General features: G+C 41.8%; 1 protein-coding gene across 6 annotated transcripts in view; it reads left to right on the forward strand.

The window, feature by feature from the left end:
* The window catches only part of AMBRA1 (autophagy and beclin 1 regulator 1), a 148,257-nt gene that overhangs the window by 48,083 nt on the left and 74,904 nt on the right, over positions 1–25,270 (forward strand). For all 6 annotated transcript variants that reach the window (XM_035115335.2, XM_035115345.2, XM_035115325.2 and 3 more), the window contains 4 exons: positions 5,368–5,454; positions 11,625–11,807; positions 22,638–22,718; positions 22,803–22,903. In XM_035115335.2, coding sequence (XP_034971226.1) covers positions 5,368–5,454; positions 11,625–11,807; positions 22,638–22,718; positions 22,803–22,903 — 452 coding nt within the window. The remainder of the gene's footprint in view (positions 1–5,367; positions 5,455–11,624; positions 11,808–22,637; positions 22,719–22,802; positions 22,904–25,270) is intronic.

Genomic DNA, 25,270 nt, shown 5'->3' on the forward strand with positions numbered 1-25,270 from the left:
AGGGAAGCATTCACCACCCCGCGGAGCCCATCGCCCAGCCCTTTCTGGCTCGCTTTTATTAGCCAGGATGGGCAAGGATCAAGGAGACAGGTGGTCGGTTTCACTCATCCAAGCAGCCTGTCCACATCCTTGGAGGTTACAGATTGTAATTGATCCCATGGAACATGACTAGACAGGGCTCTAGCACTCTCCCGCCCCGGCCCTGCTCCCACGGTGGAGTCTACCTATGATTCATCACTGTATTTTGGGTTGTTCTGGACCTGAATACCACTATTTGGTATCCAAATCCCAAACCAAAGTCCTGTTTGGATGCATTTTGCCTTGCCTGCTGTTGAAAGTGACGATTTCATCAGTGTGTGGTGATTTAGACCCGTAACTTAGTAGCAGTTGCTAGGACATTACCATGTTCGCCTCTACAGCGCTCTATCTTATTTCAGATCGTGATACAGTGGTACCCCTGGTTACGAACACTTCAGGTTATGAGCTCCGCTAACCTGGAAGTAGCTGCTCCTGGTTGTGAACTTCGCCCCAGGATGTGAACAGAAATTGCGCGCCAGAGGCACTTGTGCAGCGGGAAGCCCCATTAGCGAAAGCATGCCTCAGGATAAGAACGGTTTCAGCTTAAGAACGGACCTCCGGAACGAATTAAGTTCGTAACCAGAGGTACCACTGTATATCAGTATATTGTGATGTGTAGCTGGTGATACATTGTGATATTAAAAACCAGATATCGCCCAACCATACTATGCACTTGTGTGCAGTAGAAAACTTCATTTTGATGTTTCTGTTAAGTTGAAGCATAAAACACAAACTTTTTGAACAGTAACATAGTTTTGGTTTGAAAATAAAACTGTTTTGTGGGAGTCTAGTTCACATTAATTTGCAAGCGAAGACACACAATGAGGAAGGATAAAACTTCTTGTGAGCACATAGAAAGAAGTTTCAATTCAGAATTGTTGTTTTTATAGCTCATAGAATATAATTAAGCTGATGTGATTAAATGACCACTGGCTGACACTATGCTTTGGGTTGAAGCAGGTCTTGCTGAATTCAGTGTGACAAATTCACAGGGGTTCTAGCATTAAATTTGGGAAACTGAGCAGTTGGCAAACACTTCTTCTTGAAACTTTCTAATTAATGTATTCCATTCTGTGGCATGGCCTATGAACAAGTGACAACACATAAGATTTGTTTGTGGAATCTGCTTTTGCCTCGGTCAGTAGTATTAGATGCCACAGGTCTAAGCTTGACAATAAAGCTTGACAAATGCTTGATTTGCTTTTTTCACAAACTACTGATAGAAGTTTGTGAAAAAGCAAATCACAATTGCTATCAACCCATAACCCATTGATTGATGTCGCAGTCTTTTAGATATGTGATTTCCCTCTAGCAAAGTGCTGACTTGTGACCTCTCATCAGTCCATTAACAGGACAATGTGGGTTGTTCTTTAAAAATAAGTATACTGTCCCCTAAGTAAAAACACATTCGGAGCTCACAATAAATTTATGTATGTGTTATGCAATAGATTAGTTTGATTTTGTATAAATTCACCTGGGATGAACTGAAATTTCAAAATAATATTTAGTGTTTCCTGGCAAAAATGGAATGGAATTATAAATTGAAAGAAATTATCACCACTACCTATCTATAGCTATTTATTTAGAATATTTCTCAATAGCTCTTCATCTGAAGATTCAAGGATAGTATACATGTAGAAGTGTGCTAATCATTTATATAGCACACGTAGACATTATTGAAAAACAAAATAAAGAGCAGGTTCAAAACAAAACTAAGGAACAGAAAAAGCAGTTCAGACTAAAATCCTATCTAAATTGTCTGAGTAAAAATGATGGCTTTATTATGTCACTGAAAATATTGTAATGCCAGCATCAGATCTGTCTCCTTGGTATGGCATTCCAAACTTGTTGCCACTTTCACAGAAAAGGCCTCTACATGGTAGAGGCAACTGAAGTATTTTCAATTGTGCCTAGCGTCATTGCAGTATAAATAATTTTGTCAGAGGTAATAGTCGTTTCTTTTCTTTGGAATGCGGAGTGTTTGTCCTTTGCCTCTGAAGGGAAACCGTTATGCTTGAAACCTTTTAGGCACAAAAATAGAAAATTGGGGCACTTTTGTAAATGAGTCATTTTAACCCCCCTTCAGCGCCTTGTGAAGTTTGTCCCTTTTTATTTTCTTTCATGTCCTATCCTATCTCAGTCTGAGCCTTAACCTGAAACATTGTCTGCAAGAGTGATTGATGGAATTAAAACTGCTAAGGTTCTTCAGATGCTAGATTTCTAGATTTTGTAGTAAATTCAAGAACTGATGGAATAATCCAGTGAACCTTCCCCTTGGCTCTTTGGACCTAAAATCTGGTTGGATGCTGGGGCTGTTCTGTGAGCCTAGCTAGGTTTGCTTGCCTGGGCAAGAAATCCCTTTCCCATTGCCAATTCTGTACATTTTACACATGTTCAGTGGTGTTCATGTTCTTGGACATCATCTAATGCTGCCTGTTTGTGGTATTGATTATTAGAAGTTATGTTAATTGGGACTGGCCATCCTTTGGGGTAGAGATTCTAGACCTAAGCCTCTTACAGTTCAAACAGAAACAGATTACCAAAGAAGGAGGCTTTAAGGATTGGTGCATGGTCCAAATCATTATTTCCCAACTTTCCCCCTCATCTGTCTCTGAGCTGTGGCCTCCCTCAAACTCCTGTTGTGGAGAAGCTTTGGTCCTCCAGATGTTGCTGAATTACAGCTCCCATCATCCCTAACCATGCTTGCATCGAGGGCCAAAGGTCCCTGATCCATTACCTAGAAGGATAACTGAGATGTGAAATACAAATCCAGACTAATTATATATTTGCAGTGGGCCATTACTCAGTTAGCAAACTTTGCTTTATGCACCATGTCAGGGGTTGTGTATGCACATAGTGCCTAGCTGAACCATGGGTTAGTGTGAACATGTGGGCTACCATGGAAGAGTTTGCTTTGCTCCTCTTGGGTCCTTTTTAGTTCAGCATAGCATGGCAGCTAAGTCAAGATTTGTTCTTGACTATGGCTTGTGATTAAGGAAGAGAAAGTGTAACCACAAGATGATGTTTGGCCAACACCTTGACTTTACTTCCTTGCTTAGTTAAAAGGACCAGGGAATTTGGTTTGCTGCCTTGTGTGACCCTGGCCTGAAAGAGGCCAGGGTCATCTCTTTTAAATTACCAAAATTATCTATCCTTAATATGGACAACTTGCAGACTTAACATATAGAATAAGAGAACAAGATAGAAGAAGATTGAAAACGTTTATTGAATATATGAGAAATAATTGTGTACAGCTGAAAATGCTGGCCACATTAAGATAAATTCAACAGTGTAAATAAGTTTTGATGGATGCAATAATGGAATACTAAATGGTATAGTTTTTATAAAATATGCAGGGATTTATGATATGTAAAATGAACCATGGAAAGAGAAGAAGAGAAGTCATTGGTATCTTAAGGATGTAAATTAAGTATTTTAAATGGTAAAACAGATAATTTAATAAAAATTATATATACAAAATTATCTATCCTTATCCATGATAGTGGTGTGTGCAACTCACATGAAATTGAAATAATTGTGTGTACATAGAATGTAGTTCTATGTGAAAGCTTTGTTCTCTGAAAAAACACGGTTGCTTTTTTCTGTTAACAGCCAGTTTCGCTGAATCATTAAACTCCAGAGACTCCAAAGTTATGTCAAGCTTGTTCATTTATGCAAATATTTGCATTTTTTATATGGCAATATGATATTAATGCAGAGCCATACTGCACTATGGTCAGTTATTATGAAATCAAGAGTTCCTTATTTTTAATGGCTTATCTATCTATCTATCTATCTATCTATCTATCTATCTATCTATCTATCTATCTATCTCTATCTATCTATCTATCTATCTATCTATCTATCTATCTATCTATCATCTATCTGTCTATCGTCTATCTATCGTCTATCTATCGTCTATCTATCGTCTATCTGTCTATCTGTCTATCTATCTATCTATCTATCTAGTTCATTTATTTCCTTTTTATTAAAGGACACAGCAAGGAATGTATAAAACATAATAAACAAAGTACCATAAAGCAAATCTAAAGATGACTGTTTCAGCAGGTCTCCCAAGAAAGTTTCAATGAAAATCATATGGGAAATGCTTCCATATATACATCATTTTATTTGTATCCTGCCTTTCCATAGTTCAAACCATGCTCAAGGCGGCTTACAACATGAAAAATTACATGTTTACATAAATTACATAATTACCAAATTACTGTACATAATTACAAAAATAACAAAAGTAGTCATAAACATCAGCATAATGTTCTGCAAAAGAATGCATAAGCAGATTGCTGGTAACTTGGTTGCATGCACAATAGATCCATCAGTCTCTAGAAGCACAACTGTGGTATTGGATCTCCCTGTCGTGCATTAATAAAGGTCAACTGCCTGCTAGCACAAGAGCCCTTGCGTTAGTGTACAGAGAATGTTGGATGCAGTCCATAGACTTTACTTGATGTAGAACAATCCCTTTAACAGCAGCCTTGCATAATTTTGTCTTGTATGTCTATTATGGTATTTGGTAATTTTGGCTGGCTGGACAAAAACAAAGTAATATCTTTTGTGATTGTTAGTGGAATACTAAATAGTTTTAAGTAATGTTAGTTGTTAGTGGAATACTAAATAGTTTTAAGTAATGTAAGTGGCTTACAGAAAATTAACATGATTCATTGGGTGGGGTGGCGGCGGCAGCAACTATGTACACCCAAAAATTCCATGTGCATTTCTTTTGTTCTTTAGTTCATGAGATGTGCATTCAGTGGAGGAACCATGGGAAATATTCCAATTGTGTGTGCACAGGGGAGAAAGTGTTAGATTGCAAGTGTGCCTATATGTATTCTATTAATGCTTAATGGAACTTTCACATTTGAAACAGGCCTGCAAGGGAGTGAAATCTGGAAATTGAATATAATCTGATTTATTTCCATGCTCCCAGCCTATGTGCATTGTGTGGTAATCTGTGTTTGTTGACATTTTGCTGAAATAACCCATAGAGGATGGTACTTAATTGAATAATAGATCGTAAAGGTCTTTTTTTTTTTTTTACTTGTAAGGCTCTTAATAACGTGAACAGTGAAAGAAACTGAGCCATCACTAGAAGATGAAATTAATTGAGTTCTACCATTGTTACATTGGCTATGAAGATGTGCTGGGTGGGTAGAAAAACACCAAATAATATATAGCCTTTGACATTTTAATTTGAGAGAAGTCAAGAAGGTAGACATATGGGATGCTAGTTTCGACTTTCCAGTTAAAGCTTTTTGTTTTCTTTCCTAGGAGGCTATTGGAGTCTTCACTCATTTCATTATCCCGTTATGATGGGGCAGGATCTCGGGAACATCCAATCTATCCTGATCCAGCTAGGTAAGGACAGAATTGAATCCAGAGATAACTTTGTGGGCTCCTGTGAACCACAAAATAAGAGGAATATGTGACATGCTTTTCATGGTATTCAGGCTTGACTATTCCTTTTATACTACTACTCATTTAAAGAAAAAGACATACCTACCGTGTTTCCCCTTTTTTAAGACACCGTCTTATAACACTTTTTTCTCAAAAAAACACACGGTGGCTTATTTTCAGGGGGTGTCTTTTTTTTTAAAGTGCTGGTACAACTGGGTCCCACTGGCTCAGGACACTCGGCGCTCTCTTCCGCGCACATTTAAACACCACACTCTAGCCAACTGAGCTCTCCAGGTTTTACTGTCAACCAGGCTGGCAGCAGCTCTCCAGGATTTCAAACTTGGGGGTACCTGGGGGTTAAACCTGGGATCCTTCTGCATACAGAGCACAGGGTGCTCTGCCACTCTGTTATGGTCTTTTCCATTTTCTGCCTCTTCTATTTTTTCCCTTTCCCCTCCTACCCATCCTGAGTCAAGGGCTTTCCTTCTATGGAGGCTTTTAAGCAGAGGCTGGATGGCCACCTGCCTCGGAGACAGATGTGCACACAGGGGGGGACTTTGTGAGGTGGATTTAAACCTTGTAGGATGCCGGAGCAGGAGGTACACACGAAGCTGCCCACCGTCATGTCGGTGTAGGTAGGACCGCGTTGGTCACAGTCGAAGCACTTGCGGTTGGGCGGGAGGCTGCTCATCTCCCTCAGCAGCTTCTGGTGCTTCTCCTCCTGCTTCCATGGCTTTGGAGGCGGCCAGGTGTGTGTGCGCGTGGAGGTATAGAGGCTGCTCCCCGGGCTCTCTCACGCCGGTCGAGGAATGAGGAGGGAGGCCGTGACCCGTCCCGCTCCGAGATGCTTGTGAGGGAAGCACAAGGGGGACAAGGCTTGTGCCCATGCCCCTGGCGCGCGCGCGCGGCTGAATGACGAGCCGAAGCGGAACCTTTTCTCTGTGGGGGGGGGGGAGAGACGCACGCGCGCAAACACACACACACACACACACACACACACACACACTGAGAGAGAGACACGCACAGGGAGAGAAAGAAAGAGACGCGCGCGCACACACACACACACACACACACACACACACAGAGAGAGAGACGCACGGGGGAGAGAGAGAAAGAGACGCGCGCGCACACACACAGAGAGACGGACGCACGGGGAGAGAAAGAAAGAGACGCGCACAAACACACACACAGAGAGACGCACGGGGGAGAGAGAGAGAGACGCGCGCGCGCACACACACACAGAGAGAGACGGACGCACAGGGAGAGAAAGAAAGAGACGCGCGCACACAGAGAGAGACGCACGGGGGAGAGAGAGAAAGAGACGCGCGCACACACACACACAGAGAGAGACGGACGCACAGGGAGAGAAAGAAAGAGACGCGCGCACACACACACACACACAGAGAGACGCACGGGGGAGAGAGAGAAAGAGACGCGCGCGCACACACACACAGAGAGACGGACGCACGGGGAGAGAAAGAAAGAGACGCGCACAAACACACACACACACAGAGACGCACGGGGGAGAGAGAGAGAGACGCGCACACACACACACACACACACACACACACACACACACACACAGAGACGGACGCACAGGGAGAGAAAGAAAGAGACGCGCGCACACAGAGAGAGACGCACGGGGGAGAGAGAGAAAGAGACGCGCGCGCACACACACACACACACAGAGACGGACGCACAGGGAGAGAAAGAAAGAGACGCGCGCACACACACACACACAGAGAGACGGATGCACGGGGAGAGAAAGAAAGAGACGCACACAAACACACAGAGAGAGAGAGAGACGCACGGGGGAGAGAGAGAGAGACGCGCGCACACACACACACACACACACAGAGAGAGACGGACGCACGGGGAGAGAAAGAAAGAGACGCGCGCACACACAGAGAGCGTGCGGCTGCAGCGCTCACGAAGCAGCGCTGTACTTAGGGGAAGATGGCCAGGGAGGGGGGCTGCGGGGTCAAGGCAACGCGTGAAAGGGAGGGATGGCGAGGAAGAAGTGGGGAGTGAACTGATCGGGGCTTTAACATGCCCGCACGCGCAAAAGGGAGGCTCGGAATGTGGAGATCGGTTTTGGCTGCTTCTCTTAAAGTGCCGCAAGTAACGAGCCTCTCTCTCTTTCCTCCTGCCGCTCGTGCCCTTGGTGCTCCGTGCGGCGCTGCTTCACGCTTTGTCAGCGCTGCAGCCGCCACCGCTTCTGGGCACCCACCCGACCCCGCAGGCTTCCTCCTCCTGCCGCGGCCGGCATTGCAGGAGCTGGGTCCTGCTGGCTGGTGCTCCGTGCGGCACTGCTGCACGCTTTATTGGCACTAAAGCAGCCACCGCCGCTTCCGGGCACTGACCCGACCCGGCAGGCTTCCTCCTCCTGTCGCGGCCGGCATGCTGGGTCCTGCTAGCTGGTGCGGAAGTATGGCTTATTTTCGGGGTATGTCTTATAGCTCTCAAATGGTTAAAAACCCTGCCATGGCTTACTTTCTGACTACGTATTAAAAAAGGGGAAACACGGTAGAGAGAAGAAGAGAATGCAAAGGAACATTACTCTGTTTGTTCTCTCTCCCTTCAAGACACACTTGTTCCATAAAGCCTTTAGCTTAAGCCATTTCCCCTTTTCCTGAAATGAGTCTGAAAAGGAAACTAAGTATATATACTACTAGCATTTGTTCACATTGGTTTGTTGTTATCCCTGCCTGTCAGTTTCTTTGCTTTTCACTCCCATGTTGCAAAAAGAAGAAAAAGTTTCATACGCTTTTCCGGGCCTAAAGCTGCCTCTTGTTCATAGTTACAGATGACGTACCAACTATGTTGTTGTTGCTATAAAAATTAATAGGGATTGTGTTTAAGGAACCATCTTCTGCGGTGGTCTGTTTAGAATAGTGTTAGTGAAAGAGTAGAGGCATCTATAGAGCTAAATAGAGACTATGAACTCCTTATATAATGTGCAAGATAATGCTGTGATCAGAAGCACATAATTCTTCTTAGATATGCTGCATTATTAATAGGATGGGAATGAATGATGTAGTAAAAAGGAATAATGTTGATGATGACTTATTTGGATCCAAGTAAGACATGGGAATTCAGAGTGCAGAAAGAGGGGTTTGTAGAAAGCATCTTTTGAAAAAATTAAGAAATAATAAGGAAATGAGAGGAAGTGTTGATGTAGGAAATTCTTTGGGTGCTATAATTAAGGTGCCACCGATGACAGAGCTTTTTGAAAAACACAGCTCTATAAAGAATAAAGTGAACAGTGTAGCTTGAAAAAACTGAATATTAAAGGTAAAAAAAATGGCATAGGCAAGTAAGACACGGAAAGGAGGATAGATGGTTAAGTAAAAAACCCCCACGTAATGTAACATGAGTAATGAAAACAGCTTTGTGTGAATGAATTGGTATCAGGGCAAATCCTACAGAAAAAGTAGGCTGATCCATATATGGCCGAGATAAAATCAATTGTGTCTAAAGTGATTGATTCAAATCTCTGTTCAAAGAAGAGAAGGCAAGGTTGGCTCTTTTGAGATAATGGGAACTTTGTAACTATTGTTGGAATCAAATGAGAGTGTTGAAAAATTGACCATATGAAAGGTGATATAATTAGAGTGATAAAGGAATTGGCAAAAAAAAAATCAATGGGATTTGAAATAAAAATACTTAAGAATCTGTTCTTCCTAACCTACAAAAAAATTCTTAAAATTTGTTGGACTGGATGGCCCTTGTGGTCTCTTCCAACTCTATGATTCTATGTTGCTGCCTGCTTACAATTAAACAGAAGGCTTACAGGATAAATCAGGCACCCCCAAACTATGGCTCTCCAGATGTTTTGGACTACAATTCCCATCATCCCTGACCACTGGTCCTGTTAGCTAGGGATCATGGGAGTTGTAGGCCAAAACATCTGGAGGGCCGCAGTTTGGGGATGCCTGGGATAAATGACCTGTTTGAGTTCTCCATCCTGACCACACTTTAGGTCCGTCATTGCACACATATAAAGAATGATTACAAAAAAGACAAACAAGTAATGTGTTTTGCAAAGGTCAGCTAAATTCTGGAATGCAAGTGTATTACTTAAGCTAAAGATAAAGGTACCCATGACCGTTAGGTCCAGTCACGGACGACTCTGGGGTTGTGGCGTGTTAGGATCTCTTACTCACAAGTAGGACTCTGGCAGAGACACATGCCCGACTGGCGTGTTCCCTCCCTCCTGGTCGATCGGGAGCTTCAAAAGCTTTCTCCAGCCCGAACATTACAGCGACTGATGCCAACTGACATCAGCAAAGAGAAAGAACAAAGGACAATAGTCCCACTTCAGGAAACACAGTAACAAACATCCTGTTTCTGTCACGTCAGACTCTGTGGAATGAAAACATACACCATCATGTGATAAACAACAATCCCATGAATGCAAACGGGGAATGAATCATCTCGCTCTGTAGGCCGAGGGAGCTGGCGTTTGTCCACAGACAGCTTCCGGGTCATGTGGCCAGCACGGAAACGCCGTTTACCTTCCCGCCGGAGCAGTACAGTACCTATTTATCTACTTGCACTTTGACATGCTTTCAAACTGCTAGGTTGGCAGGAGCTGGGACCGAGCAACGGGAGCTCACCCCGTCGTGGGGATTCGAACCACTGATCTTCTTATCAGCAAGCCCTAGGCTCAGTGGTTTAGACCACAGCGCCACCCGTGTCTCTTGTATTGCTTAAGAGATGCCAATATTTCTTTGTCTTGGATACATTAATGTTAGTGGATGATAGGTTCAATGGTCAGTTCATGACTATTCTTATTTGACTCAAACCAATGGATTTGAGTTACAAGAATCTGAATCATTTATTTTCTAAATGTGAGGAAATGTCTACTACACAAGAACACAAAAAATTTCCGTGGAGTTCAGATCAAAGTTCCATCTAGTCCGCAGCCCTCTTTTCCATAGAGGCCAACCAAGTGCCTTTAGGAAGTTCTGCTTGTGAGCAGTAGCTTTCCCCAGCAACTGATATTTAGAGGCAGGATATAATCATCATGACTAGTAGTTATTGACTCCTTGGATATTTTGTTGTTGTTTAGTTGTTTAGTCGTGTCCAACTCTTTGTGACCCCATGGACCAGAGCACACCAGGCACTCCTGTCTTCCACTGCCTCCCGCAGTTTGGTCAGACTCATGTTCGTAGCTTCGAGAACACTGTCCAACCATCTCATCCTCTGTCGTCCCCTTCTCCTTGTGCCCTCCATCTTGCCCAGCATCAGGGTCTTTTCCGGAGTCTTCTCTTCTCATGATGTGGCCAAAGTATTGGAGCCTCAGCTTCAGGATCTGTCCTTCCAGTGAGCACTCAGGGCTGATTTCCTTAAGAATGGATAGGTCTGTGCAGTTCATGAGACTCTCAAGAGTCTCCTACAGCACCATAATTCAAAAGCATCAATTCTTTGGCAATCAGCCTTCTTTATGGTCCAATTCTCGTCGGATATAGCTGATGGGAACTATTCTGTCTGAGCAAAGAGTTAGGGCCAAACTAGGCACAATGGTGGTAGATCATTTGTTTAAATATAGATCTTACCTGAACTTGTAGGAAACTGGTTGAGAGATTCATTTTTTAACATCAAAAGAGAAATCAACATTCTCCATGCATTACATATTTATAGGGATGAGGAATAGGAAGCGGAAGGAAGAGCAGAAAATTGGGGAGGGAAATCCAGGTAGTTGGCTGAATTTTTATTTATATTTTAGTGGGGTGGGGAGAGACTGAAACTGAAAGTAAACTTATGGGGTCTGAGACACTTTTTTAATTGCCCCCAGCTGGCTGTCAACAGGGCAGCCAAGAATGAAAATTGGAAATATGAACTGTAGGTGTCACCTTGGTTGGTGAACTCACTTAGATGGCAATGCACTATTTCTCAGTCTCTACTCCCACACAACAAAAGTAATAAGGGTGTAACACTGACCTACCTTAGATATTGGTTGTATGAATTATGGATACAGCAAAGTTCAGGAAGTGGGAGAAATCTTTTAACTGCAGATACAGATTTGGACAATAAAGTTGCAATGCTAAACATTTAATGGGAAAACAAGTTCATTTGTATCTGGTGAGACTTGCTTCTGAACTAACAATGGTCTCTCATACTTTCAGGTTGTCTCCTGCTGCTTATTATGCCCAGAGAATGATCCAGTATCTTTCACGCAGAGATAGTATTCGTCAGCGCTCCATGCGATACCAGCAGAATCGGCTCCGTTCATCTTCATCTTCTGCTTCCACTTCTGAGAATACAGGTCCATCTGTAGAAGGAAATGATCTGGAATTTGAAGACTTTGAGTAAGTGTTCGTTGTTCTTATTTCACCATGCTTGAGTTTTCCTCTCTTCTTCTGTTCATAAGTACCTTGAGGTTTTTTTAAAATAAGATAGCAGGTTTCATTCATACTTCTCAAAGACCATGGATGAAAAACAACTAGTGCTGCAACTTACCAGATGGAATGATCCCCACTCTCCTCCTGCTCCATGCTGTTCTGGGGGTTCTCCCAACCTCCTGCCATAGCCAGCTTGAGGCGAGAGGAGTGGAGTAAGCAGAATCCCTCACCTTGCACTGATGCAGCTTGTTAGATTAATCCTTCCTCAATAACTGAACACATCAACCACTCTATTTTTAATAAATGGAAGGCAACCGCTGCAACTTTTCAAGTTGTTTTGCATTTGGATGGGTAAGTAGACACACTAGCTGGCTAAACCTGAACCATATTCAGCTTTCCAAGGTTGGTACTGGTGCAGTGGAAGAGAATGGTCATTTTGGTGTTCTGTTGTCTATTCATATTTTCCTTAAGAATCACTTATTAAATAAAGCTCCTGTCAGTTCCCTGAATGTATTAATGCAGTCATATGTTTTAATATGCTACAGAACTTATAATTATCAAAAGTGTAGAGCACACCTGATAACTGGTAATGTTCATTGCCACAGTAACCCATAGTTGTGGTTGTTTATGAGCAGGGGGCTGAAAGAAGAGAAAATGACGTTTTAGAGATAGGGCTTTAGATTCACATATTCTGAGAATATTGATCCAGTGTAAAAAGCCCCCTAATCAGAGCTGAAGAGTATAGTAATTCCCGGCTGGCTAGATATTCCTGTCTGATTTGCTCAGTCTCTTAAGTTATGGCTTTCATAATGAATATCTGCAACCCTGTTGTCTCCTTAAGCTGGTACTTTTGCTTCCTGAATTTCTTGATGGCAAACAAATAAGTAACAATTTACATCAACTATAAAGCTTCTTGTAGTGCCTTAAAAGCTAACAATTTTATTCATTGTCTAGAATAGGGGTCAGCAAACTTTTTCAGCAGGGGGCCAGTCCACTGTCCCTCAGACCTTGTGGGGGGCCGGACTATATTTTGAAAAAAAAATATGAATGAATTCCTATGCCCCACAAATAACCCAGAGATGCATTTTAAATAAAAGCACATATTCTACTCATGTAAAAACACCAGGCAGGCCCCACAAATCACCCAGAGATGCACCTATATATATAAAAATGTAGAAGGTCCCATGTTTTAGGCCGCGACGTTCTCCGAAACCGCTTGCCCGATCGTGTTCAGATTTGGCCACAGCGTCACATGGGGATATCTGAGTGTTTCCATGCACATAGATTGGCCACATGTCATACCTGTGCCACGAAAACCAGGTAAAACCCACTGGTTTGGAACCCTGAACTTAGAGAGTCAGGGAACCTGGGAAATAGAAGGCAGAAGAGGTTGCAACACAGCACCCTCTAGCAGCGGATACACTGGTACTACAGCTAGAAAACCTTGGCTCTCTATCGGAGGCTACACTGGTACTGCAGCTACTAGGCCGAATGGAGGCTTGCCTTTACAGACTAGGCCGAATGGAGGTGGGGACTCGCCTGGGTGTGTGTTGGGGGCAGGAGGAGACGGGATAGGTCATGGATCAGGATAGGGTGGGGGGAATCACAGGGAAGAGCCACAGCAACGCGTGGCCTGGCCAGCTAGTTTTAAATAAAAGGACACATTCTACTCATGTAAAAACATGCTGATTCCCGGACCGTCCGTGGGCCGGATTTAGAAGGTAATTGGGCCGCATCCGGCCCCCGGGCCTTAGTTTGGGGACGCTGGTCTAGAATCTACTTCATATGTTAGTCTTTAGGGTGCCACAAGACTCTTTGCTTTTTAGTGAATGAGTGTTGTTTTTGTTTTGCTTCCTGTTTATTCAGTTTCTAAGCCAATAAGGACATTTTTAAGTGACCTTTCTTGCAGCAGTTCTAATCTCAAAGTACCGTACAGCGTGTCTCCACAGTAGTCTTCTCTGTGGTTCTTAGCAAATCATATGACTTGTAAACTACTTGACTAGGATAGATATTTCTTACTTCCTCAAAAATGCTCTCCAGCTGGGACTGAGTAGATGGAGTACTCCATCACAATCCATGTTGATTCTATAGTACCATCAGCTTGGGTAAAAAATCTAAACTGCTCATGCCTTTGAATTCCAGATGAACCAGGTAGTCTGAACTGGGCTCCTAGAGCAGCAGGAAATAACCTTAAGGGGAGAGAATTTATGGTGGAGGCAGAACCCTTGTTCTTTGGAGCTGTCATTTCATGCTCTAGCAATTAACTACTCGGAAGCGCAGGGGAATGAGTGTGTCTTCCCCCTTTCATTGTGGTTTTGTTTGTGTAAGATGTAAATGAGGGGAGATATGTAGAAGCGTCAGCCGCCTAATAGCTTTCCCTAAGCAGCACTGCAGGCTGGAGGAGTAGAAGTGAGGCAGCCTGCTGAGGCCTATTGTGATGGGAAAAGCTCAGCAAGAGCAACCCTCAGTTATTTCCATTACTGCCTCCTATTCATCCTCTAGGGAAGGGGGCTTGACTGCTAAAAAGAATTGGTACATTCTTCATTCACAGGGCTAGGCAGATACCTGTGGAGAAATGTGTTCCCCTGCAGATAATATTGAAACAGGGATGGGGTCCATTCAGGAAAGTGATTCAGTCAGCCATACCCAAACTGCCTTTTATTTCATGCTGAGTAGGGAAGGCAGTGCATTTCTGTCCTATACACTAGCTATGCTTTTTGGTAACAAATGTTCCATTGTGATCTCTGCTCCTTTATGCGTTCCAGGTATTCTCTTCTATGTGGTTACCCTTCTTGGCTGATTGGGAAACTGGTAGAGGGGCCCTTTTAGGTGGAACCTTTCCTTTACTCACTGAAGGTTTTGTGTTTCTGAATTTCTTGCCATCATTTTTTCCTTTTTTGCATTTATTTACAGTATATAAAATATAAATTATGGATAATTAAACAACCTGTTTATAGAGTGGAAAGGTGATAGTCATGGAGCATAAAGCTATCAAGGCTGCTAGCCATGATGGCTATATAGCCATCTCCAGTAGTGGAGGCAGGATGCCTCTGGGTATCAGTTGCTGGGGAGGATAATACTTATTGCTATGCTCTTCTGTGTATTACTTTACACCTATTACTTTACACCTATTTATTATTGCATGTACCACCTTTCTACCAAAGCACCCAAGATGTTTTTTTTATTAAATCTGTATCCTGCCTTTTACTTCAAAGCACCATCAGGTTGGTTGGCTTAGTTACCTTACGCAAAGTTACCTAGTCCACTTTATTGAGGAGTGGAGAACCTGAACTTAAGTCTCCCATGTTCCAGTCTCTTATCTAGCTCCTATACCATGCTGGATTTTAAAAAGAAGAGAGAGAGACAGACAGACATACAGTTTGACTAGATTAGTGTTAGAAACTGAGATATGAAAGCTAGGATCTAAATGGCACTTTAAACCTACCGTACGTTATGGACGCAACAACGGAATGTCTAGGTGGACTTTTTAATAACAAGAATACAAAGCTGAAAATGAATGAACTGCAGCTGAAAATGAATGAACTGCAGCTAAAATATTATGTTAATTTTTCACATGGTCTAGTCCTCCCTCTGCCCACCCCTCTTATATTCTCAGGAGGGTCTCTTCCCCAGTCTTCAGACAGTAGCTAGAAGTGGGGATGCAGAAAACAGTTTTCCTTTCCTTCCATTCTACAGTTTTAATCTGAAATCTTAGGCACAGTACTGTATCCAGAGCTCAGAAACTGCTCACGCTAATGAAATTTTCTGTCGCAAAATGCTCCTTCGAACACTGACTAGATCTATATCTGTTTGGGAAAGCAAAAAATCTCTTCAACATAACCGTCAAATTATTATTTTCTCCAAGAAGCCACTGTCATGCACAACCAGCTTGCAGAGTTTCATTCATGGGATTTTCCAGAATTCTCCAGCACATTTTTAGTATTAGGTGCATGAGTTGTGAAGCTCATAATCTAATTTTTCTTCCATGTATGTTAAGTTCTATGCAGTAACATAATTGTTCCTAAGTATCTCATAGGAGTTGGACCTGCTGTAAGTAGTTTCCTTGAGCGCAGAAAGGTTACATTCTTAGACTGAAAATTTTCTGCATATAAATATGGCAGTGTCCTGACTTCTGCCATCTGTCTTCAGCAAGCAATGAAAAAATATGCAGATTTTATTGTGTTTTGACACACACTGAAATACAGATTCTCAGGACCATGAGTTGCTCTTGTCTGAAAACCTCTGAAATTTTTCATCACTGTGTCATAAAACATGCCTGCATTCAAGAGTGAGTTACTTAATAGAAACCACTTCATATAAAATAATTTGTTTGGAAATTGTATCTCCTCTACTTTTCATGCCCTGTCATTCATTTGGTTGTTGGATCAGTGGTTGTATGACATCTAAGTTACTTCCATATTCTTCACATGATGTTTTATAGCCAAACTATTTTGTGCCTTTTTTAAATACAAGGTGGGCCTATTTGCCTAACATATATGAGACAAATTAACCATTCCGAGTGGTTTTCTGTTGTGAATGGGGTACATCTAGTCTCACCAGCTTTTCTGGACCATTGGACCATTTTGAACTTTGAGTGTGCAGTGTGCACCAGTCACAAAATGGCACAACACAGAATTAGAGAGAATACAGTTGTTGCTGCTTCTCCCCTATCCTGGGCAACCTCATATTTACCATAGTAAGTCAGCTATATTCTGCTGGTCCTGATTGTGGAGATACAGCTGTTAAAAATCCAAGAACCCTGTTTTCTTCAATGCCAACCCAAAACCAAAGCCTAGCCTGCCATCCTTTAACCACTTACCTGGGAGTAAGCCCATTAAACATGAGGTAGGCGTGTATACTACTGCAATGGGGCTTCTGCTTCCACAGTGGGGCCTCCCCCTTCCTCCCCCCAGTGCTCCCCATAATTGGCTTGTGGTGGCAAGAGAGCTTCCAAAACAGAATTGTTCCACCTGGCAAGCTGCAGTGCTTGCGCTGGTGGGATGTTCACCATAGCACAGTGTTGGATTCCCTCCTATGTTCTTTGTATAGTACGAGTAGTATTTTTTAATTTGCACAGAACTTGTTCGGCCTGCTTCCCCCTCGCCCTCCCCATGGACTGCTATTAGCAGTGGATGTGAAAGTAACCAAAATCTAGAACTTCTAATGAAGTCTGAGAAGAACATTCTTTTGTTTCTACGGAATAAATCTTCCTTTCTTTGGTTTCTGTGGAGACTTAAACAAGTGATCTCAATTCTTTATACTGTACTAGACCTGCAGGGATAGAAATGGTTCTTTCTAGCCCTTTGACCATTTGAAGCCCTCTGCTAGAGTCTGCTGTCCAATATTTGCAGATTTCCCCTGCCAGCCATAGTTGCTACCTGCTTGCTGTGAGGTAGGGCAGGGGAGAGGACGATTTCAGACAAATAAGGGAAGAGTATCTGTTCACCATTGCAAACTCCCTCTTTAGAGGAACTTCCCTATTACCATTTTAATCTGTACTGATGCTGCCTTCATATGGTGGCTATTAACACTTCAGCTTTTTAAGGTTGTGTTTTTGCCAAGTGTTCTGCCTTTCCCTTTAGAAAACTTCCAATTGCCATGGTATCCAGTGACCCATTGCTGCAGTTGAATATAACAGTTCATTGTTGTCTTGCTAATTATTTATCAGTGAGACAAGTAGGATCAGAGGAGACTCATTTAGTTTCTGGGTCAGGACGCAGACTTCTGACTTCATTTTTTCAAATTGGCTTTCCTACAGCAATTCATCTTCGGCATTTAGCAGGGCTCTGCTGCACTGCATGTCATTTGACCAGGTGATGAATCCTCTTGTATTTGGTACTTGTCAGAGGTACTTGATCTTGTGAAGTGCTTTTCTATGTTGTAGAATTTTTTTTATTCTTTAAATGGCCATGTGAGACGTAATCAAGGCTGTAGTTTTGTGTCCCCCCCCCCCCCCCGCTCTTTGAAAGAGCCATTAATAACCCACTATCTGCAGCCCTGCTGGCTTAAAATTTTAACTGATAAATTGGCAGGTTTGGTGTTTCCCGTGTCATAGGTAGGGAATGACATTTCACAAGTGAGAAGGTTGTCTAAAACTTGGCGAGCATGGCAATCTTGCTCTACCTGGCTGCTACTATATAAATTAAATTTAGTACAAAAATGAGATTCGAGTGGCAAGAGGAGAATCTAATCTACTGGCATTTTTACAGCAAATATGAAATTGTTCCTTGTATTTTTCTAGTGTTTTCCCCCTCCTCTTAAATTTTATTACATTTTTAGTCCATCTCTTGGGAGATTGCTTCCACAGTCTAATACATACCCTGTCAGGAAAATGCTTTTGTGTAATTTGAATGTTCTTTTATTCAGCATACTTCTCTCTACTTTCCTCTCCATGGTGATAAATCCTTCAAAATCTTAGCAATTGTTTTAAAAGTTTATTTTTAACTTAATTATTTCTTTTTAACTGATCACAATTTTTAGATAATTTGGGGAGGAAAATCTATTTAAGATTAATCTGTTAAGATGCCTCTCCCTTTTAATCTAAATGGACTTTCTGATGATTTGGCTTTAGATGCATAGCGGTTGTACTAATTGGCTAGTTGTATAAATTAATAGTTTAGATTAATCCTCCTTTTGCTTAAAGAAGGGAACCTGATAACCTAAGAATATTAGAGTGGACTTATCATTTCAGCCATTTTGATTTAAATGAAGGGAAGTTGCTAACAACAAGAGGGATATTTTAAAAAGGGTTGACAAGAGTGTTAGGTCTGTCTCACCAGAGTGGTGCATGCTCTGGTTATCTCCTGCTTGGATTACTGCAATGCGCTCTACGTGGGGCTACCTTTGAAGGTGACCCGGAAACTGCAATTAATCCAGAATGCGGCAGCTAGACTGGTGACTGGGAGTGGCCGCCAGGACCACATAACACCGTTCCTGAGAGATCTACATTGGCTCCCAATAAGTTTCTGAGCACAATTCAAAGTGTTGGTGTTGACGTTAAAAGCCCTAAATGGCCTCGGTCCTGTATACCTGAAGGAGCGTCTCCAACCCCCATCATTCAGCCCAGACACTGAAATCCAGCACCGAGGGCCTTCTGGCGGTTCCCTCATTGCGAGAAGTGAGGTTACAGGGAACCAGACTGAGGGCCTTCTCGGTAGTGGCACGTGCCCTGTGGAACGCACTTCCAATAGATGTCAAGGAAATAAGCAGCTATTCTATTTTTAAAGGACATATGAAGGCAGCCCTGTTTAGGGAAGTTTTTAATATTTAATGCTGTATTGTTTTAATATTCGATTGGAAGCCGCCCAGAGTGGCTGGGGAGACTCAGCCAGATGGCCGGGATACAAATAATAGATTATTATTATTATTATTATTATTATTATTATTATTATTTATTAGTTCAGTGCAAAAAACTTAGGTATTTAAAATATTTAAGTTGTGGTACTTCTTTTAACTTTATAGTTCAGTCCATTAAGAAGACACTGTATACAGAAGACACAATACAGAGGTCAACTACATAATGCACATTTAATGCAACAAAGTTATTTTTTTATTTTAAACATTTCAAAATGAAATCAAATATAAAATAAACATTTGATACTGAATAATTGGCAAGAGAATAAAATATTATAAGCATAGAATATGTCTGCTGCTGTTGCTGCCAGTCCTGCCAACAGTGATTCTTGACAGCTTCATTTATAGATATTTAATGAAAGTTAAATACCTATAAAAGTCTTGTCAACACTTTTATTTGTATCTCTCTTGGTGACAGTAATACTGGGCCTAGGGCAGAACATTGTAACAAACTGCCACACATCCAGCTGTTTTCTTGAAAAGGGCTGAACGTGGAAGTGTGATTTAATTCTAAAGAGATAAAAATTTTTTTTTTAAAAAATAAACTTGCTGGAAAAACTGGTTAAGAACTTCCATGAATATCTCATTCTTTTAGCTATTTTTAGGGCCCTCTATAAAAAGCAGGCAATTTTTGAATGGCTTCAGTTTTCTGAGCTGCAGAGCACTGGTTTTAACAACATCAACAATAACAAAAGAAGAAGAAGAAGAAGAAGGAGAAGGAGAAGGAGAAGAAGAAGAAAGGAGGGAAAGTGGGGAATATTGATGAAAACTCAGAAGCTCCTGGCAGACTGTGGTACAAATTAAGTATGAAAGGGGAAGTGGAGAAGAAATAGCAGGAGCGGAGTAAAAATACTTTGAGGCATGTTGCAGCAGGAGGAAAATATAAAATAAAAAGCTTTCATTGTTTTGATCATCCTCTGGATCAGCAACTTCTGCCTAAGATAAAGAGAATGAGGCACAGTATCTTCACAACCTGTGAGCACAATTCAACTAATGAGTCCAATAAGCAAAAGTCCTGCTCCAGGATTTCTGCTTGCACAATGGGGCTTTCCCCAATCTCCTCCACTGTGCCCCATGAAATTGGCTCTCATGGGGTTGGAAGAACCCCTGGAACACCTTGGGGCCGGGGAGAGCAAGGATCATTTTTTTTCTGGAAAGCTGAAATGCTTACCCCAACATAACGATTGTCATAGAGTGATGTTGAATTCCTTCCAGTATTTTGACTTGGCATAAGGAAAGCTGAACTATACAAGTCCCTGCCCCAAGGAGGCAGCAATTTCCAAATATGCAAGTTCGACCTCAATCAGCCATAATTTTGTGGCTGGTTCACTCTATGGACGGCCATGTTGTTGTTACTGGTGGGCATCAGTAATTTTCAGTGTTCTCAAGTGAGCCCTGGGGATAGAAAGTTTTGCGAACCTCTGCTCAGTCTAAGGGATCCTTCTCTGCCTACATTCTGTAAGACTGTTGATTTCTCCTTCTTATTTCTCTTTCCTGCTTTAGGTACCCTGACCTTGAATGGCCTTTTTTTTCAGATGTCAAAACTCCAGTGGGTTGCTGGTTTTCTTGTTCTTCTATGTTATGTCTATTGGGATATTTTTTTCCAGGGATTTGCATTTTACCCTATTACTTGGGGAAACCCAATGGCTATCTTTACAGTAGATTCCTGCCCTCAGGTATTACTTGATTCAGATGAATTATCAGTTTCTATGCCCTGGGTTACAGCTGACATTGAGCAGGAAAACCCCTAAGACTCCTATCCTGTAGCATCTTTATCGGTTCTTGGGAAAACCTTCAAAATATTGCAGTATACTATATCCTGTTAATTGCCATTTTGCTGCTAAATTGCCTTTGCAAGCTTACACACATAATTTATTCAATGTTTGTATATGCTGCGATCCCATATACATTCCCTTTAGGGTAACAGGCCCATTGAACTCTGTCAGAGTAAAAATTAAGCTATTAAATTTACTATAGCACTTTAAAAACCTGAGATGCATTGTTTTTTCTTTGCACTGCAATCATAACATCTGCTTTCCTTGCCCTCTCTTGGCAGTGTTGATATGCTATATAAATGCCATCTGCCAGTCTTGAGCAGATGGAAGGTTCTTGAGTTTTATTTTCTGAAGGTGCTGAACTAACCTTGAGCTGGCAACATAGCAACACAAGCTTCTCCATTTCCTTTTATCGTTGTTGTTAAATGCTGAATGTTTTCATACCATAGAACCACTCAGACAGACATAAGGATATTGAAACTGCTTTGCTGGATCAGACTAGCATTCCACCTTCCAGCAGTGATCACCCAGATGCTCCTGCGGAGCTATGGGAAAGGCAGTGGTGAGCAGCTAACTTGAGTGTCACTTTGAGAAGGTGCATTAAGGCACCACTAGCTTGTGCCTGGTGCTGGCTGAGAAATGTACAGCTATCCTTTCACACAACGGCAATAGCATTATTATTATTATTATATGAACACTAAGTAAGAACTGACTTGTTGAATCCTGTGTACGAACCTTGTATGAATGAATGACTTAAGACTCAACATAGGTTGGGGGGGGGCAGAAGGGGAACTGCCTCTTTCAGAAAGAGGAGTTCACATCAAGAAAGGATGACATTTTCTGCCTCTTTGAGCAAGGACCATCCTAGACAATACCCACCTGGTGGTGCTTTAGGTGCCTCTCAGAAACACTCTTCAGAGGAGTACTGATGCCACCATCTTTCACTGGGGTGCCTCTTAGGCATGGGAGAATCAAAATTAAATGTTAATCTTTGAATTAAATAGAATAGGAGCCTTTAAAATTTTAGTAGTGGGCTCCTGAAACATACCAGGGAATGTTAGGAAGAGACTTGTGTAGGTTTAGTGTTAAACTGTATGGCATATGGCATGCATGTCTTCCTTGCAGGTGCTCTTAAATGGTGGTGCACAATTGATCTGCTGCTTAATGAGATGGAGATCTCTTGGAATGGGAAGCATGAACAGTAACTTGTTTTTTTCTCTGCAAGCCTGTGGAGTTGGTGGTGTTGGAGTAAAAATTTATAGAATTTTATAGAACCCGTCATTCAAAGCAATATGTGGAGGCAGCTAAACTCTGATACTGTATGTTCAGGATGTACAAGTGTCTCTTCTGTCTCTCCTCAGTTTTAATATTTTATTTAGGAAAATTGCCAAAATAGGAATATTGGTCCAGATTATTATGGAGGGAGTAGTGGATTATTCCACAGTTTGTCCTACCTCCTGCTCACATGTGAGGCATGAGTGAGATCAGTGTATTAAATTGGTGACTTTTACTGTAGTGCAGTAAAAATGGGAGTAGATTTTAAAAGGTTGTAAGAAGATTGCTTCACATTGGTTCTGTATTGATCATGGTGGTTGGCTTAGAAGAGTTCTCATGTCTTAACCTGACAATGTGGAACCTGTAATTAACATATTCTTTATTCCTCCTTAAGGGACAACGGAGACAGATCAAGACATCGAGCTCCTCGGAATGCCCGCATGTCTGCCCCATCCCTTGGGCGCTTTGTCCCCAGGTAAGACCTGCACATGTGGCATTGCTTTAACCCTGGTCTCAGTGGTTTGGCAGTATTTTTCATGGATTCTGTCTCCCCTTCTAGGCGTTTCTTGCTGCCAGAGTACTTGCCTTATGCTGGGATTTTCCATGAGCGGGGACAGCCTGGTTTGGCCACTCATTCCTCTGTTAACAGGGTTTTGGCGGGTAAGGATCTCTTGCTCCTCTTTTTTTGAATATGATACTTATATACGTGAGCCAGGATGGGTATGAAAATCAAAACTGATCTGGCTATAATCTTTAAATGCAAAGATAGACTCCAGAATGACCGTATTATCCATTTGTGCACATTTTTTGTAGTTACTGATAGCAGTAACTTTCGGAAAGAAAGCTGCATGCAGGGAAATCCTAGAATTGAATTCAAGAACAAGGATAGGCAGAACAGTTTTTGAAAACTTCTTTTCAAACGCATAAGTGTTTCTGTTTCTTTTTCTCTTAAAAATTAACATTCTGACAAGCTAATGATCAGTTTGCTGCAGGTCCCTCTAATTCAATTATAGGGTGCCTTGTTCATGTTCTGGGCTGTAAAACTTCTCAAGAGCAGTTCAGATTCAATTAGGATCCTAATAGGTGCATATACGAATATTGCACAGCCAACTAGAAAGTACTTTGTGTGTGAGTAGGTAGAAGGTAGATAAAATGAGATTTTTTTTGATAATAGAATTTCTGTAGTGGTGGTTCATGGACCTTGGATTTGGTATTTGTTAGTACCTAATTCAAGAATGATCTACTGTTTGTCTAGATTAAGTTTATAGCAATGTGCTCTTGGATTTTAAAGGGTGCTGTAATAAGCTAAATAAGCATATTCTTTTTCAGGGACTTTCTTGCCTTATTGATCTCTTGGAAATCTTCTAACATAGAGATGACCAACATATTGTCCTTCAGATGTTGTTTGACTACAACTCCCATCATCCTTGATGGCTAGGTCTGATGGGAATTGTAGGCTAACAACATACGGAAGGCTACCACTATTGTAATGTATTTATTCTGTTGCATTCTGATGAAAAGGTATAGAGCTGTTCTACTTTTTGTGTATGCTGTTAGTATAAGGAGACTATAACCAAAGAGCGTGATGTCTGTGAATAGGTATGCCAAATAAGATCTGGGCACATATTTATAATGATAATAATACTGTTGTCCACTTACTAATAATGTGTTCCTAACCTCACTTATGTGGGAGTAAGACCCATTGAATAGGAGTAGACATGATTAGAGGAAATTTTGCTTTGTCTTCTCTGGTAAATTAAACTTCTGGGAATATGGGGAGGGCCATTCCACCAACCCCACCTTTCAGATTCCATATGGTTCAAAATTTCTTGAGAGGCTCTTTGTTTGACTGGCATTGTTCTTTGGTCATTTAAGTTCTTGTTTCAAGTCTTTTGCTATTCCAGACTGAGGGTAGGAGCCTCCCTCTACCAGATAAGGGCACTTTTAACTTTCTTTTGTTGCTTTGCTCATCTGTAGAAAGGAGACTTTACCAGGTATGATACAATATCCCCATTTCTTACATTTTTCTTGCAACACTTTAAGGTTGCTAAGCACCTCTTTGCTAGTGCTTGTTGCTTTTCAACGAGATGCATCCTTTCCCTATTCTGGTTTTCTGTGTGGGATTTTGTTGTAGGAATATGGAAATAGCTCACCAGAGATGATGATGATTTGCTGCCAGGCAACGGTGCCGAATCCCCCCCCCCCCCGCTCTGCTTAGCTGGAGACATCTGCTTCTGCTCTGTTAAGAATCTTTCAGCTGCTTGTGGTGATAACAAGAAATGTTATCTGGTTTTGAGGGTGAAAGGCAGATTGTTCTAGCTGCTAGTAGCAGTGTCCTTTCATGTTCCTTTGATGGAGTGTGCTTATACTTGTTGATATCGTTGAACCTAGTCATTGGATAACCCCAGGAAGGCATTTTGGGAACCTCCCCATCAGAACGAGATAACGTTTGAATTGCCTTACCTACCAACAGTGTTAGGCGTGTAAATGCCATTACTTAAATAATAATAATGAAAAACACTCTGATTTTCTAGGTGCTTTATTGTTGTTTCCTTATGTGGCAGTAGAGATTGACACTGAACTAAACTCACATTTGAATTATCCAGCTACAGCAGCACCGTTCATACTCACTTTAATATCCTGTAGTCAGCAATGGCATGACTGAGGGATCATAGATTGAAGCTGGATTCAGATAGCACAAGTATTATTGGGTGGAACTATATAGGACGGTATATAAATTCAATAAATAATACAGTGGTACCTCCGTTTACGAACTTAATCTGTTCTGGAAGTCTGTCCTTAAACCAAAGCCATTCTTAAACCGAGGTGCGCTTTCCCTAATGAGGCCTCCCGCCGCTGGTGCTCTTCCACTATTTGTCTTCCGTTTGTCTTCTGGGGCAAAGTTCGCTAACTGGAACACTTACTTCCGTTTTTGCGGAGTTCATTCACCAAATAGTTCGTTAACAGAGCTGTTCGTAGACCGAGGTACCACTGTAATAAGGTTGAAGCAGATTTTCATAAAGGAGT

Source organism: Zootoca vivipara, chromosome 1 (genome assembly GCF_963506605.1).
Source record: "Zootoca vivipara chromosome 1, rZooViv1.1, whole genome shotgun sequence".
NCBI classification, from domain to species: domain Eukaryota; kingdom Metazoa; phylum Chordata; class Lepidosauria; order Squamata; family Lacertidae; genus Zootoca; species Zootoca vivipara.